Raw genomic sequence first — 18698 nt, 5'->3', positions numbered from 1 at the left:
AGGGTAGTATTGAAGAAAATTCTAGTCCAGATGTTAAAAATTGGCTTGACAAAGTAATTCTGTTTTTATATGTGGGAAGGATAAACAGGTTCAAATATCGTGAAAGATAAGCTCCCAGAATAACTAAATGGAAAGCAGCCCAAATACCAAAGAGATGTGAAGGTAGTGCCTTGGTTCCTGGTATAACATGATGAATAAAAGAAATAGGAAGAGATTACAGTGTATTAACTTAAAGAGATGAGACTATAGGATGTTCATTGAGACAGCAGTGGGATGTCTTGAGTAGATTTCCAGTCTAACGACTTAGAAGACATGGCTTTTTATCCTGATTCTGACACTTAATATCTGCATGATTTTGAAGGAAACATTTGATTCGTACCTATTCATGAGGGTGTGTAACATCTGCTCAGTCTATGTTACTATATTGCTTTAAGAATCAAAGGAGGTAAAGGTTTTAAAATGCAACATAACTACAACGGTGTTTTACAAGAATAAGATAATAAGTAGAGATGGTATATAGAGTTTTCTGGCAAGTGAGGTTTGCATTGAAACCATTTTGGAAGTAACGGCAAGGAAGGACTGACTTCCAAAGTAGATACTAGCCAATAGATGGGAGGAATCAAAGAGAAGAGAGCAGTCTTTTGGAAGCCAAATATGAAGAGAAGATGAAAAAAGGGATGAATGTGGTCAAAAGAAATGGAAGGGTCAAGAAGAGATCACTCTTGCCTGAAGAAGTCTAAAAAGTTGTCATTAATATGAAAAAATGTCCCTAATAAATAAAGTTAGTAGATAATTACTGAAGTACAAATGTTATTAAGGGCACTCCGAGTGAAGAAATGTGATGAGAAAATGAGAAGAGATAATTAACTGGTAAGACCAGCCATTAGAGAAACAATGTAACATGTTTCCAATTTGCTTGTAGTTGTTATGCATATTACTTGGGTTTCCAAATCCTTTGGAATGTCTGTGATGTAGATTAGGCTTCTTCGTTTCATGGACAGTCTCTTTTTCATGTTGCATGTACTGTCTATTCTAAGATGACAAACTAAATTGGTATCTTTTGATACCTGCTAGTAAGGGAGCATTAAAGGTTGTTTGATGAATTATGAAAATTAATGTTCTGTGTAACATGCTAATGTACATTATATTATATATTATACATATTATCTATTCCTTTTACTCAGAAAAGCAGATCTTTTCCATAAGCCAGTGTTCAGAATTGTTTCCTTTGGTACCAGGACTTCTTTGATCAACTTTCCATCCTCAGCTCTTTCCAAATGATCCTGAAAAACAAAACAAATCAAACAAGCCCAACTCCCTTACTGACATCTCAGATAGTAGCCGTCTCTGCGCGTATGTCCTCTTGAACAAGGAATACATAAAAAATAAACGGTAGAAAAACACCGATCCAAAAATTTTTTTAAAAAGTATTATGTTTGAAACAGAAGTTTCTTATAGCTTCTGTATTTTCATTTGAGGTTTTTATTCTCTAAAAATAAACCCTACAGTAGGAATAGTGTCATTTTATATTTTACAGAATTATTGGCACTTAGCAACTAATAAATACAAATTATAACTATAACATGATATTTTCCAAACAAAAATGTTACCTACTGATTAGGAAAACTGAAAGGCCTGTGCTCATCTTATTTCAAGGACAAAATGGCAATTCAGAAATTTTATGCAGTATTATATTACTATAACTTTCAAATTTTGATATATACATGCTTGTCAGTTTAACAGGTAATGCTAAGTTTTCTCACTAGTAGACTCTAATGCCTATGAATTTGAAAGACAATTTTCTTATAAGTTAGCAACTCTAAATTATGGGCATCTTGCCTCTGATCATTACCCCAGGAGTAGCAAGAAAAGTAAATAAAAAGTAAACAGAATGAGCTAAGACACTGGTGGTGGTTAATTCTTGGATCTGAAGGCCAAAAATTAATGGGCACAGAGAAGATCTCCTTTGACGCCTACAGCAAGTACACTAACCACTTAACCAGTAGGTGGGATGAAACTTTTAACCAATAAAGACAATGGAGAAGTTTTTTGTTTTTGTTTGTGTTTTACCACGAACTTCTCCAACAAAAAGTTAGTAGCAAAGAAAAAATATATGGTAAAAGAAGATGAATCATACCTACCCCCTACAGATGTTGTTATTCATCTTAAGCTGCTTTTCTTGCCTAAGTTTTTCATTTCCAAAAGAATTTAAAAAAAAAATAAGTGATCATCACAGTTTCCCTATATTACTGTACTCAAACTCTATCTAAATTGAGTTTACTTTATGATCAGTACAAGGCAGGGCTCCTTTCTTGGTGTCGGTAGAATGAAAGCAATTCAAAAAAGAAATGGGACTTTTCTTCTACTGCAGAAGTCACACTGTTTCTGCTAATGGGTCTCAATGAGAAACTTTCCTATGTGAATCTGTGCACACTACTAAAGGTATTATAAATTAGTTCAGTCTTAGAAGCCTCCAGGTATTTTTTGGGCTTGACTTCACAGGCAGCTTTCCTGCCATATTCTTGGAGTACAAGTTTGTTGGCAAAGATTTGGAATGCCCAAGAGTAGTTCTGGCCACACTTCTTTTTCTTCTTCCTCTTCTTTTAAACAATGGAAATATATTCTCTGAATATTCTGGAGACTGAAAGTCCCAGATCAAGGATCAAGGTGCCTGCAGAGCTAGGCTCCCTCTGAAGGCGCCAGGGAAGGCTCCGTTCCAGGCCTCTCTCCCATCTGCCGGTAGTTCCTTGGCTTGAGGCAGCATTACTCCAATCTTTACACAACCTTTTCCCTGTGCGCAATCTGATCTGTCTCTCAACAATTTCCCTTTTTATAAGGACACCAATCATAGTGGATTAGAAGCTCATCCTCCTCCAGGACGACCTCATCTTAACTAATTACATCTTCAACGACTCTGTTTCTAAATAAGGCCACATTATTTAGTTCCTGGAGGCTGGGACTTCAACACATAATTTTTTTGTTGTTGTTGGGGGGCAAACATGGGCGGGCCATAATTGAACTCATAACAACCACTTAAAACAGTACCTGACACCGGCCGGGTGCGGTGGCTCATCCCTGTAATCCCAGCACTTTGGGAGGCAGAGGCGGGCGGATCAGGAGATCAGGAGATCGAGACTATACTGGCTAACACAGCGAAACCCCGTCGCTACTAAAAATGTAAAGAATCAGCCGGGCGTGGTGGTGGGTGCCTGTTTTCCCAGCTACTCTGGAGGCTGATGCAGGAGAATGGCGTGAACCCGGGAGACGGAGTTTGCAGTGAGCCGAGATCGCACCACTGCACTCCAGCCTGGGCGACAGGGTGAGATTTCATCTCAGAAAAAACCACAAAAAAACAAAAAACAAAAAACAGTACCTTACACATAGCAACCGTGTCATAAATGAGAGGTATCATGACTAGTATGATTGACATCATCATCACCATCTAACATGCTCTGCCATATTCACCCCATCCACAAGGTTTCTGACCTCTGCCAGGATGGCACAGCTTCTGCCACATGGACTTCTCTCCATTCCCTCTCAGTCTTCTATGCCATTTAACCCTTGGGCCCACACTTCTTAATCTGTGTAAAGGACAATCAGATGTTACAATTTGTCCCCCAGTACCTGGTGTTGGAAGATTTGGCTCTTCGAACATGCTCTATTTTATAATTTAGGTATTGAATCTAAAACACTCCCTAGTGTCCCCTTTTTGAAAGGAATGATTCAGTGCTGTATTTCTCCAAGGTAAATTAAGTGCCCATTCTGGTATGTGGCATTTTAATAACACCTTGTAAACGAAGGACGGGTTGAACCTTCTGAAAACAGAACTGAGAAAACTGAGTAAGCCTTTTCCCTGAGGAATACTAGTATATTAGACACTCCATAAAATGTTAATGCTTTTTATTCCAGTCAGTTGCTAGGCTCCAAGAATGCTTCTGCTTTCTCTATCATTTTTAATGTGCAATATACCAGGGGAATATCCTGTAAGGAGCTCAGGGAGAAGAAAGGGCCTGAGTTAAAGATTGCAACACACTGAGCAAAGCATCCCAACTCCTTTCTGAAGACCATACCATCAGCCCAATGGAGTCTTCCTTTTGTTACCATTTATACACTAACTTGGAGACCTGAAGTGTCATTAAGCCTCATCCTGAAGCTTGAGCTGAGAAATAAAGGAAGCTAGTGGTTATGATACAGGACCACTTATCAAAAACCACAAGAATTCGTTGTGACTTTAGATAGATTACTTTTGGCTCCTGTGGTTTCTGTGTCAATATAGTTTTCTTTTTGTATGTGTGTGTGATTGAGAATGTATATTGTTGTTTTTTCTTTTTTCACCTAACATTATATTTTGAGCATTTTCTAATATCCTGAAAATGATTAAAACTATTATTTTCAACAGTTTCAAAATAACAGTTTTTTTCTGTCTTAATGTCATTGTACATAAATCTTTGTGTTTCTGATTCATATTTTTCTCTTTATTTCTGATTTTTCAGATTGTCAATATACTATCCTTGATCCCACAGAACTATTGTGAAATTTAATCAATGTTAATGTTTTGAAAACCCCAAATGAATATAGCAAAGTGAATAAAAAGTAGTTTCTACATGTTGTTTATTTTTTCCCCAAACTATTCTGTTTCCTCTTAGGCCCATTTCCTTAGTGAAAGTTATACTATAACTTCTTTAGAGTATAGCTCTTCGGGTGTAAGTTAGCTACCTTGGATATAAGATATACCAAAGGAAACCAAGAAACTGAATCATAGTTAAAATCTAACATTACTCTGACAATATCTGGTTTAATAATTTTTTATTTGACATGTTATATATATAACTCCTATTCTAAAGAATATATATTCTTAAGTCTCTCACTAAAAAATATTTTTACAGTGAAATACCTGATTAAAATTTTTCATCTTAAATAAATTCAGGAACCAATTGAATTATAAGGTTTTTTTTGTATAACATTTTTTCAAATCTAAGTTTTATTTTCACTTCCTTGTAGTTTATTAGAACATAAAATCTTAGAAATGGAAGGAAAACACAAGGAAGAGTTGGACACCTTAAAAGAAGAGAAAGAGAACCTTCAAGACTTGGTTACTCGTCAAACATATATAATCCAGGAGCTGGAAAAGCAATTAACCAGAGCTACCACCAACAACAGTGTCCTTCAGAAGCAGCAACTGGAGCTGATGGACACAGTCCACAACCTTGTCAACCTTTGCACTAAAGAAGGTGGTAAGAATGTCTTCCTCACTCTGGTATTGTTAATATTTTATTTCCTTTGAGCAAGTAAATACTCAATATAGCTTTCTCCAGTGCATTGATTGCTGTGTAAAAAGCAGCAGAAGAAATTTATGGTTAGAATCATTTATGAATTTATGTTGATAATTTTCTCATGTTGCTACCTAGAGAATTATTCATAAGCTGAAATTTGTGAATCCACAATGTCTTTCTGAAAGAGTGCTCTAATTTCTTCTTTCTTTGTCTTTTTAACCTTAGATAAAATCTGTGATACTGTTGTGAATAAATAATTGGTATTGTGGTGTTAGACACTTAACTATGTATAGGACAGAAATGAGCCAATGTTAAAAATTAGTTCATCACGCTGGGAGAGTTTCAGGAGGATTTCCATTTTAAAGCTAATATTTATTATTTTCTTTTAAAGGGAATGGAGTAGGAAATTGTGAGTTGCAGAGAAAATCAGACAGACTATTTGTAACAAGTATTATGAGTGAGGCAGGATTATTGTTATTAAAATTATTTATTAAGATCACTTGTGCTTAGTCCTGTGCAGGATACATTAATTCTGGGGTGTCGTTGTGACAGTGGAGATACAAATTTTTGATATCACTAGAATGTCTGAAGCCATTTAACCTTTGGGAACATCTACAAGTCTGTCATTCTTTAGAAGGCATACATCTGTCTATCCATCCATCCACCTAACAATTATTGAATGAATGCCTCTGCTTGCACCTGTTTCCTTGAAGCAGAACCTTTAGTGAGCCTCAGTAGAGCTCTTCAAAGTTTGGAACATGAAGTCATCTTCTGTATTTCTCTAATCAGCCTTTCTCTGAATGAAGATGAGATTGTAAATGGTGATGAGTGAAAGAGAATACCACTTATATCTGAAAGTTGTTGTTATTAAGCTGTAGCTTATGTGACCATTCATGAAGTGGTTCAGTGAGCATATGCAACATACACATGGGAAGGTTCCTTTAATTTAAAAGTGGATTTGAGCTATGTGACAAATTTGTTCAATTTCATACTTTCGTATATAGCTATGAATAGGGAAGATAACTCCATATTAAGTGATTTTGTTTTAAAGACATTTCACATTTCTCTATTACACTTCATTACCTTGAGTTATATCTCCTTTAGATAGTCTAAACAAGCCTTTAATATACTTTATAAAGCAAAATTTTTTTAAACAGTGAGTTCTCCGAGCTCCATTTGGGTGTGCTCAGTAATGTGATTGGGAAGGGAAAAGCCTGCTAATCAGTCAGACCCTGCCAAAATCTTGAGTTAAGAGTCCACTGGAAGGAAAGCATGGTAGTATTTTGCCAGAGAATTTTAATAGAGCTCATGAGTATTTAAAAATTAAGTATTAATATGAGATATATCTATTCTCATATTGAGCTGAATACATTTTGGGAAAGATTGAAAACACATTTTTCTTATCATCCTGAGACTTAAAGCACATGGAATGGAATAGTGGTTTTTATTTCATGATTTTAGAGATGTCAAGCCCTAGTGATTCTCACAGAGCTCATATGTCTGCGTACTTATCGTAATTTAACTTCTTTTCTGACTATTTGCCTAATAAATGTGTCTTTAAGCTTTTAGAGGAAGAGGGTGTGACTTTAAAAGTAAATATTCTGGCTAGGTTTGAACTTTGGGTGCAATATCAGGGAAGCAAACATCTGCTCAATTTAAGAAATATTTTTTTTTAAATGAGGATAGACCGTTAATAGCCATTCAGGAAGTGAAAAAAGTAACTGTGTCTATTCTATGATATAGTATATCCAAAAAATAGAAATAATAATCATAGAAACTGAATTGGTCTAAATATTCCAGGCCTCTAGATATCTTTTCTTTTTAGTGACAACATTCTAAGATGAATCCTGATTTAACTACAAGATTTGCCATCTTAGTTTAAGGGAATTACCTAATTTTCCAATGGGTTCTGAGCTGTCATGATCATAGATTTTATTTGTTTCTTGTTAATCTCTTTTTTCTTTAATCTTACTGTGAAGTATTCTAACTAAATATTTCGTTATTTTAGAACTCATAAGAGACACAAAAATGGAAAGTGGCTCTCATAAGGTTTTTATGAAGATTTTCATTGTCCGCATATCTTTATTTTCACTGGAGCCATAGTGTTTGGCTATGGTGAATTTAAAATTTTAAATGACTAATAGCATAATACTAGATTAAATATCAGTTATTAAAATGAAATTTTATTCAAATTCTAACACACATGGGTAAAGCCTTTTTTTGTTTTATGACCAAAATTTATATATCATATAAATTTATTATTTATTGAAGGATTATATGTAAATATTTTACTTACAAATTTATATATGCAAATATTTTAAAATAAATATACCACAATAAATGCATCAAATATTCTAAAATGTACATTTTAAAGCTCAAATATAGATGTTCTACAAGATCTTCAAAAACACAAGCTGTGTCATCATCCAAAAAGCCAACCATTTTAATTCACCCTGAAGGTCTTCTGGTTTCAATCTGACCGACTAATTTGTGGAGACAGCATGAATATAATACTGCAAGGAAAGATAAAAAAAGTTAATGAGCTTCCCCTGTCATTGGCAACTAGTTTAACCTTTATGAAGCTGTCTCATCATGTATAAAGTCAGGAGAATTCTGTCTATTTCACCACAATAGGAAAAGAATTACATTTGATGCTCAATATACAAGCAAAGGTCACATTGCTGAAGACACAGTTGATTCATTAAACTTTAGTTTCTTCTTTCTCCTTCAATGGACAAGATTCCGTTAAGTACATTCATTACGTGCTTTATAAGCAAAACTTCTTTTGCAGAAAATGTTTAAATACAATGCCCCGGAGTGTTTGAGTGTTGACAGTCATCCAGGCAGCTTTTTTGGCCTCCATTTTCTGATCTCTAAAATGGGATCATAGTATTTCCTCGGTGGGTATGTAGTGCACCATAAATATATGCAAATTTTATTTGTCAATTTTGTAGTTCAAAATTGCCAAAAAAGTAGATTGTAAATGTTCTCACCACAAAGAAATGACAAGTATGTGAGGTAATGGATGTGTTAATTAGCTTGATCATTCTGCAGTGTATACATGTACCAAAACATCACGTTTTACTCTATAAATATATACAGTTATTATTTGTTAATAAAAATAAAATTTAAATTTAAAAAAGAAATAGAGGGCCTAGAATAAATACATACATAAACAAGTAAATGAATTAATTAATTTTTTAAATGTTGAAAAATTTAAAAAGGGTAGTATAAAACACATAGCTTCTGTGTTAACTCATAGTGAATATTAAAATAATAGTAGTTATCTTTATTTTAATGCCTTCTAAAGTGCCCATAATGCATTAAAGTTATCTGATAAAGAATTCCCAGGAAGTGTTGGCTAGAAATGTACTTTTTTGCCAAACATTTGTTTGATCCAGAAACAGTAAATCTGTCTTTGCATTAAGAGAGTACTTTCGTTTAGTTTCACAGCACTTTTTCTACTAACACATCTGATGTTGTGAGATACTTTTAAGTAAGAACAACTAATAAACACATTATCTGAAATAATTCTGCAAATTTTCCTCTTCTTATTCCTAACAGACAATAGTGGTGTCTTAGGCAAATAGTCAATTCAAACTGAATTGCATCCATTTTGTAAAGCTTCTGAGTAACACATTTATTTTTGTCTAACCTTCATCTGCAAACATTGGGCCACATTTATTCTTAGAAACATTATCCACTAAAGAAATATTGCCCTCAATGTTATCACAATGTCAAAACTCAGCTGATTGCTTCATGTTTTTGGCAATTCAAAATTACCAAAATTAAATAGTTGCTGGAATTAAATAGTTTACATTAATAATGGCATACAAACAAGGTTTTGCATCTTTCAGGGGAGAATAATCAGTTACTGTGACGATTAAAAAATCACTAGTTGGCCAGGCATGGTGGCTCATGCCTGTAATCCTAGCACTTTGGGAGGCCAAGGAGGGTGGACCACTTGGGGTCAGAAGTTCAAGACCAGCTTGGCCAATATGGTGAAACCCCATCTCTACTAAAAATACAGAAATTAGCTAGGCATGGTGGCTCATGCCTGTAATCCTAGCACTTTGGAGGCCAAGGAGGGTGGACCACTTGGGGTCAGAAGTTCAAGACCAGCTTGGCCAATATGGTGAAACCCCATCTCTACTAAAAATACAGAAATTAGCTAGGCATGGTGGCTCATGCCTGTAATCCTAGCACTTTGGGAGGCCAAGGAGGGTGGATCACTTGAGGTCAGAAGTTCAAGACCAGCTCGGCCAATATGGTGAAACCCCATCTCTATTAAAAGTATAGAAATTAGCCAGGCATGGTGGCACATGCCTGTAATCCCAGCTACTCAGGAGGCTGAGGCAGGGGAATTGCTTGAACCCAGGAGGCAAAGGTTGCAGCAAGCTGAGATGTAGCCCGGCAACAGAGTGAGACTCTGTCTCAAAAAATAAAAACGAAAAAAAAATCACTGGTTATCTATGTACAGCGGTGATTAAAATATCACATGTGGAACATACATGGGGCAAATATATTATATAATTGGGAATTTACCGACAAAGTCTGTTAAAAAAGAAAGAAAGGAAAAAAGAAAATAAAAATTTTTAAAATAGTATTTAGACTGTATTATAAACTTACACAGTCTGATTGTCTCACACTGCCCAAATCAGCTTGAAGCTCATTTCTGCTGTAGCAAGATGTGGTTCATAAATTTATCCATTCATTCAAAACAGTTCTGCAGCAACTGTTCTGTTCTGGGGAAATGATATTTATTCATTTTTATTTAACAAATATTTGGTAACTTTCTATAATGTGCCAAATATTGCTCAGACCACTAGGAAAAACAAAACATGTATTTCATCCTGTGGCTTTAAAGAACCTAGGGTTTGATAGGAGAGAAACAAGTAAACAATTATTTTTCAGAATTCTTTGCTAGAAGTGAGCCTTTGGTGCCTGGACCCCAGCAAAGCTCACAGAGAAATATTAAAATCATGGCAGGAACAGAAGGGTAAGTGCAGAATCCAGCATCTCTAGAGTTTTCTTAGGGATTTTACTGAATCCTTATTATGATTCTAGCTTGCTTAGGCTTTACATGTGTTAGCCCTTACAGCAGCAACATGAGGGAGTTACCATGTCTAGCATCATTTTATAACCTCCACAGAGAATTTGAGAATTTGCCCAAAGTTACAAAGCTGGAAATCGTTGATCTCGGATTAAAACATAAGCAAGCTTGTTCTAATGGGGAGATGATAGTTACGTTTAAAAAATGAAGAAAGTGAAGGACACACCAGAGAGTACAAACAGCATGTATATTTTCCAGAAGTCACGGGAGCGGGCTGTAGCCTAAGTTTTAAAATGAGTTTAGAGAGAGGAACTGACGGACCAAAAAGGCCACATTTTTTCTCTAAAATCAATGAGCGGTCATTGTCAGTATATAAGGATAATGGTGATCTTTGCATTTTAGAAAAAATTTCCCCAGTGACAGTGTAGGAAAAACATACTGGAAAGCTGAGAAGCCTGGAGTAGGGGACCAGATGGATGCTTTTACCATTATTATAATATCAGCAAATACTTAACACAAACCAGTCTTCTGAGACCTTTGCATATATTAGTTTATTTAATTCTGATAACAACACTGTATGATAGGTGCTATTACCAACTCTATATGAAAGATAAGCTAAGTACAGAGAGGTGAATAATGCTAAAATATTGTACTGCTAGCAAGTGAGCGAGCTGAGATTTGAACCCAGAGTCTTGTTCTGAATACTGTACGTTACACACTGTACCATGTTGGACAGGGAAGGTAGAGTTGATGATTTTTGTCAGAATTTCAAAGCCATTTCTAGGAAAGAAATAATAAGGTCCGTATTAAACAGGGGTAAATGGAAAAGTAAGTGGAAGAAATTTTTAAAAATAGAAAAATTAGAATCAGCAAGAAATAATGACTTCCTAGAAGTTGAATCTAATACCAATTGCACATTTCTAGCTTAAACAACTGAGGGTGCATTCATCACATTCTTTAAAACCAGCAACATGGGAGAAGAAATAGGTTGGAAGGGAAAAAAATAGTAAGTTTTAATTTGGGACATTTTGACTGAGTTGCCTGTGGGACAGAGTCGGGCAGGCAGATAAATCGGATCCTAGAAGGAGAACAATTATGTGTCCTCAGAGGAGATAAGAGGTAAAATCATAGAAAGTGCATATAAAGCAATGGCTCTTATTCAGGTGGGGGTCACAGATCCATCAGGAAACCTGATGCAAACTATGCTATTTTTTCCTTTCCACTTACCCCAACCCCAAAATGCAAGGATATGGGCACACATTTGTGTACAATTTGAGAGCATTTACATATAGAGTTATGAGTGCATTGTATGAGATAATGACAGTGTAAAATCAAAGGCAGAAAAATTTGAAGTTTTTAAGGGACAGATTCAAAAAAAGATACCAAAAGAAAAACATAGACTTAGTGTGAAAAACAGTAGTGAGCAGTGTTTTGGGAAGGTTTTAAAAAAAAAAAAAAAAGACAGTTATGAAAGATGTTCTTTTCAGTGGCAAGTAAGCGTGACAGTCAAATTTTTAAAAAGTGAACCTTCTATATACAGAGATTTGGTATGCTACATGGCTCAGCTGCGTATCTCAAAGACTAAAATGAGTGAGAGGAAGTAAGAACAGAAATCATTGTATACTCACATTCAATAAACTTGAATGTGAAAGGACAGATAATAACTTTAAGTGGGGAGGCACACAGAGTAGAGGAAACTTAAAAATAAGTCCTGAGAGACATGAGCATGTTTATGTACTTAGTTCTCTAACAAGAAGTATAAATTTCAATTCATAGGAGCTTCTCATGTAGTTCATTTTTTAAAATTCTTTCACATTATCTCAAAGACATAATGGCTGATACTACAAATATTTCAGTGACGACTATTTGGGCTAAAGTGTCTTTCCCAGAAGCTTATTGCAATGGTATGGAACACTTGATCGTTATTTTGGGAGATTTGAGCCTCTAGCCTTTTTAAAGGGGGAAATGAGGCATTTGCTTTCTTCTCAGTGCTGAGGAGTCATTTGGCTTGATTCTCAGAATAATTCTACCATCTGAAAGGAATTTACCTCCCATGCAGTGTCTGTTGAGTTTATGAAGTTTATATCATTCTGTAAGGGATGAGATAGTTTGAACTGCAAGTCCCTTAAGTTAAGAATGACTCTAAAAACATCACAAGTGATGGGAGGAAATTAAAACTTTTTGAATGTCACTCATATAAACATTGATAAAAATGGAAAGTATCAGTTTCGTTGACTGGATAAAATACTCAGTTTTTCATTTAGTACTTGTAATGCACAATTTAAGATTAGGTAGAAAGAGAAAGAAAAATACAGGAAGTCATCTGCTGAACACTACAGTGAGTACTTGTTCCCATTTAATGAGGGAAATGCTTTATCTTGACAGAAAATTATATGTCAAGCATTTACAATTTCCTTAAAATGAACCACACTATCTAGCACTTCCTTTCATAAAACCCAATGGCTTAAAGCAAAATTGACTGTTTATTTTTGGAAATGGTATATTTCTCCTTTTTGATGGAGCGTGTTATCTGCCTTTTAGAAAAGTCATAATTTTTGTAAAAAAAAAAAAAAAAATTGTGAATAGTGAATGGCCAAACTAATGATAACAAAATAAAAAATAACATAGTCCTTGACCTCTCCCATGAACTATTTCTAAACCCCATCTTTGGGGGGAGATTTGAAATTTTGTGGTTAATTCTCATTTGGAATTGGAGTTTTTAACTTCAGAAACAAGATGAACTATCTGAAAAGGGATATCTCCTGGTTCCAGCTGGGCTTGGAAGTTGCAGGGTTAAAAGACCACAAAAAAAGAATGTTTCCTTGATGTTCCAATATTACCATGAGCAAACTCCATCCTTCTTCCCTTATACTTTCATAGCCTGGTTGGCTAAAGTGAAGAAGTACAAATAGTTTGAATAGACTTTCAACTAAGTCATTTCCTGGACTCATCCACACTCAAGTCAAATTCAACAGATATTTTCGAAATCCAGGGACAAAACGGAACAGTAGACATCCGTCACAGATAAGATATTCTACTTTACACTGAACCAAATGACACCTATAATTACTCTGAGAGACAGTAAAAAAAAAAAAATGTTTTATTAACAACATTATATATGTATGCATTATATCAACTATAGAGTGAAAACCTCACGAAATTTTTTATACTATAAGAAGTGAGGAAAAGAAGGTAAAACCTGAAGAATGTTGCAACTGTACATTTAGCTTTAAATGTGTATAAACAAATATTTATTTTTAGCATAAGATTTTCTAAAAGTCAATTGCAAAGAACCTTTAAAACTAGTAACATTTTTAGCTTCCTATAGGAACTCATAATTTATTATCAACCAAAGGATATCAACATGAAAATTGATTTCAAGTACACTGGAATATCATGCTTGTACTGGTTTGGGTGTTCACATTCAGAGTGGGGTTATGTCTGCTAAGGAGTCATATTAATATGTAACCTACAAATAATTACTCACCTTTTTAATGGATTTATAAATAAGTCAAATTATCAAATGTAATATCAACTATCAGACCTCTTTTAACTTGTGTATTTATTATATCTTCGCATGTATCTTAATTATTTTTAGGTGTGAACATTCCATTTTCACAAGTGGGATGACGTCCTTTAGAATAGTGAGTTTGAAGTTTGAGTATAATTTTAAGTGGAAATTTGGTTCTAAAGGAAGATGTTGCCAGTTGTTTAGGCCTCATGAACACACAGACCACACACAAACCTAATCTGAATCATAATTAATTCTCCAACCTATCTCTCTAGAACTAGGAATTATAGATTGAGATGGTTTCTCTCCAGTATCTCGGAGCAGATGTATGCCATCAAGAGGGCAGACACAGTGGTTTAGAAGGAGCAGGAATCATGACACCTCTGTTCTAGTCCCAGCTCTGCTGCCAGGTTGCTTAACATAGAAGTATGACACACCTTAGAGATTGCCTGGTATCCTACACAAACCCACATACTTTATGACTCATACCAAACATTACAACTTTGTCTCTTGGTTTTGTGTCACCCCTAATAACCAGTGAAGCCCTGTATTCAGAGTAGAAGCCCACGTAGAGCCAGGGCTGGTAGTCAAGTACCGATCTTCAAGTATATTACACCACAAGAGTAAGAATCAAGGTGACCTACTTATGGTGACAGGACTCATTTACTCAAAACTTCAAAGTGGAGTTTTTTTTGTGTGTGTCAGTTTTCAAAAGCATCTGGCAACTGCTTTCTATGTTTACAGCATCGCCCAAGGACTTTCATTCCATTTTTAATGGCTGTTGCTGAAATAAATTATATTTGTCTGCTCATAGCAGAGCACAAAAGATGCCCCTTAAGCTTTCCCACATGCATGGGGAATCTTTTGTACAAAATCAATATATTGTAGCCAGGCTGGAAAAAAATTATATGGAAAATTAACACACATGAAACACCTGAAATGTCTCTGTGAGTGAAATGAGCTCCTGAATAAATGGCAAGGGCCATGTGGCATTCATAACTGCCCAACAGGGTACCCAAGGGAAAAACAAAGAAATTAATTTTATGTAAAATGAAAGATTACTTGATTAAACAAAGATGGTGTGTATTTCCATTTTTACCTTTTAGTCAAGTATTTTTTCCCCATTCTTGGTTACTTTAGGTAGTAATAGGCATTGAATATATGTTGTTATACACATGAGAATCATTTCACATTAGAAGACAATTGCAAAATTTATTTGAGCATAGTAATCAAACTGCAGTAGAAATAGGTAGAGTTAATTGATGATTAATTATTCTTCCACTTTAAAAAAGTACCTTACATTAGAGATTCACTTATGACATAGGAGGCTTTGCATGTCTGCATAAATGTAAGAGTTTATATACCTTATGTATATCTTAATATTATTGAAAATTTGTATATCTGCAATTATACATCATGGGCAATATATTCTCCAGATAATTAAAATGTATCCCTTCACATAGTAAAATTTTATGAAAAATTTTAAATGTGATGAAAAATTATCTGCATTTTTTTATTCTCTCCTCTCGTTCTTGGAAGAGAAAATTGAAAAAACTTTTTTTTTTCTAAGAATTTAATCCATTATTATCCATATGAATTAATTGTCATCATAATACCATGATGCCTCTGAAAAGTATATAGTTTGCCCCCTTTATATTGTTCAATGCCCAAATTCTTATCATGTCTTAGTCTTGCCTACTTTTTAAAATTTTCACTTTTCCTCACACACACACACAAACTTTCAGTAATCCAATTTCTTGTCTCCATGCCTGATACTAGAAGATGAACACAAAAACACACACACACTCACACCCACATACACACACACTCACACATGCACACACACTCACACACAAGCGCACACACACGCACATGCGCACACACAGACACACATACACACACACACGCACAAACACACATACACACACACACACACATTTCCACTCTCACTTTCCCACCAGCCTATCCTCTGTCTTCATAGCTTCTAGCAAATAGTCCGTAGGCTGGGAGACCAGCTACCAGGCTTATGAGAATAATACCTAAAATTAGTGGGGGTAAATCCTGAGTCAGTGTGACTTTTAGGGTATGGACATGATGAAATCCAATATGGCTGTTTTGGGACCTCTCACTTCCTTATCCTCTGTTAGCTCTGGACATTGTGGGCCGTCATGGCTTCACTTTTCTGTTGAGGGTTTCCTTCTCGGACAATTCTATTGCCTATGGCTCTCTGCTATCCTCATGTCAACATATCCTTTGTCTTTGTCATTGCTGCCTCCTCTCTCTTTTCCCATATGTCCTGCTTCCATGAGACAAGGCTGCACCCTTTCAGACTTAAGGCTTACCCTGAATCACTCAGGACCTTGGGTGTGCCCTTGTCAGCAGAGATAAGTATTGTTGGGGATTCTGTGACAGATGACTCATTGAAGTTCTATTTGGGTTTCACTTTACTCAAAAGGCCAGTAAGAAGTAGTTAAGATTTTCAGCTTTATAGTCAGAGAGTTCTACTACTTACAACTTTTGGCGAAGTTAGTAGCATTTCTGAGCTTCAATTTCTTCATATAAAACAATATATTGGTAAATACTCCTTATAAGATATTTATAAGGATTGAACAAAATGAAGCATGTAAAACATACTTGGCACATAAAATTCAGAGTTTACCACATAGTAAGTGTTCAATTAATGCTAGTTAATTTTATTATGATCATGATTATTATAGTTCCATAAAAAATGGTAGTTAAGATTTTATAGATATCCATAAAATTACATATAAATAATTTAAATGAGAGCAAAGCAGTTCTTTTTTAAAAATGTTTAATTAAAATAATAATTCACTAGATAAATGATGTTCAAGTGTTCCCTTATACCAGGGTTGGAGGGACTTTGAAAAAGGAAGTAGTTGTTTTAAGTAAAAAAGTACACTTTTAGTTAATCAAAGACTTCAAATTAAGAGTATTTAAGAATAGAATATATGTGTTTGTTATACTGTCTCACACACATGCACACATATAACCATATTCAATTGCCATTTTTATAGGTTAAAAACAGTCATGCTGAGATATCAGCCCACAGATACTTAATTTGTATACATATGTTTTCTATAAGAAAAAATACCAACCTCAACGTTTTCCATTTATAAGCATACAGCTTGTATGTATTTGTGTAGCTATATATATTTGTATATGTACTTATAAAGTCATTGGTAAATATCCCTCACCCCTATACACACCCATAAAATACTGAAACTTGGACTGCCTGGAAATCTTTTGATTCTTCCACACCCTTGAAATGCAAGACATTACCTTCTTCCACTTTTAAAGATTCTTTCACATAAATTAGGATTCTAGAGAGTGTCTTCAAAATGTTTTTTCTATGAAATGCCCACACACCTGACTAAAAAGTACAAAATCTAATCAATCGATTGTTTGCTTGTTTGCAACTTGTCAGATGTGCTATTTTCTTCTTTTATATTCTCAGTTAATTTCAGTGACCTGTTGTGTCACAGGTTCAGGGTCAATTTCTAGTGCTATGATCTCCCTACTGATGATGTCTCAAGGACTATCCTTGAACAAATAACCTGATCCACATGTATTCTGATGTTTGGTAAGTACTGGAAATATATGAACAATTAGCCACATTTAAGATTTAAAAAGAACGATTGAAGAACTGATTTCTTTATAGCAACTCATCAGAAAATAGGTAAGAGAAAGGGCTGTGACTTTTTACACTGTCTCTGGTAACAAGGCTAATTGCCTTCTGTGTTCTCGGCTAGTGTTGCTGAGGCTCATAATTACCAATTCCACATTCCAGGAAGTTTTCTCTTTAGGGTTCATCTGAATTGAAGTGACCCTCTGCCTCAGCTTTCATGGTCCTCCCCTGAAGTCAGTCTGGTGTCAAATACACCATCTGGATTGAAACTGGTTGGGTAAAGGAAGGGAAGATCAGGATAAAGTCAACAGCTGCTAGCATCAGGTCTCAGGTTGCTTATTAACTGAATGTTGCCTGGTGAAAGACAGACATGCACCTGTCTGTGTCTCTATTCTACCCCTTTAGATGACAAAGATTTGGTTGTATAGATAAGGCTAAATGAAAAGAATGAATAATGATTCATTCCTAGGACTTTCTAGATTTATTTGCTGATATTGGTGTGGGCAAAGTCTTTGAACTAGCATACCAGGCTCTTAAATTTAGGTCAGATAAGCTTTTCTATATGTTTTATTCTTTCAACTGTTATCTCTTCTAGGTAGCTTTCCTGAAGTCCACCTGGCAGATGGAGTATATTCTTGCACATTCCCAATATGCTTGATACATACCTATAAGATAACAATTGTCTGCATTCACTCTCTTTGGTGCTGTATTTAAACTGGTGACATTATAGCCCTGCAAGTTGTTGCCAGCTATCTTGTGACCAGGTTGATTGCCAAGAATAAGTGGGTTAAGAAAAAGACTAAGAAAACAATTTCTGGTCACATTGCCTGAAACCTTATCATGACTTACTTAAAGTCTACATTGGATTCTTTAGTTACATGATCCAATAAATTATCTTTTTGCTTAAGTCACCTTGAATTGAGTTTTGTCCTATCATAAAAGTTACTAATCATGGGTATAGCTTTCATGGAAGATCTTTTTTGCATCAGGCTGTGAGCACATGAAGGGCAGGCTTGAGCTTTTTTATATCTGTATCTCCATGGCCTATGAAAAATTTTAAAAATAGCAAATGTCCATCAATGTTTGTTGAATTAATAATATAGGATGATTGAACTAAGAGAGGATAAGAAGCAGAGGGACAAATGGAAAAGCCATACTATAATTATCTCATTAGAAAAAAATTACCACTTTCATTAATTTTCAACTGATTAAAAA

The 18698-nt window shown here is 35.0% G+C and overlaps 1 protein-coding gene across 2 annotated transcripts in view; it reads left to right on the top strand.

Moving 5' to 3' along the window:
* Positions 1–18698, top strand: part of ANGPT1 (angiopoietin 1) — a 267927-nt gene that overhangs the window by 183960 nt on the left and 65269 nt on the right. Inside the window, exon 4 of one of the 2 annotated variants that reach the window (XM_033202711.1) lies at positions 5002–5234. In XM_033202711.1, the coding sequence (XP_033058602.1) occupies positions 5002–5234 (233 nt within the window). The remainder of the gene's footprint in view (positions 1–5001; positions 5235–18698) is intronic. The other variant, XM_033202712.1, reaches the window with a different exon arrangement.

The sequence above is a fragment of the Trachypithecus francoisi genome, unplaced genomic scaffold (genome assembly GCF_009764315.1).
Source record: "Trachypithecus francoisi isolate TF-2019V2 unplaced genomic scaffold, Tfra_2.0 Lachesis_group7, whole genome shotgun sequence".
NCBI lineage: Eukaryota > Metazoa > Chordata > Mammalia > Primates > Cercopithecidae > Trachypithecus > Trachypithecus francoisi.
The sequence above is the reverse complement of the archived record's forward strand: the minus strand, read 5'-3'. Positions and strand labels throughout refer to the sequence as shown.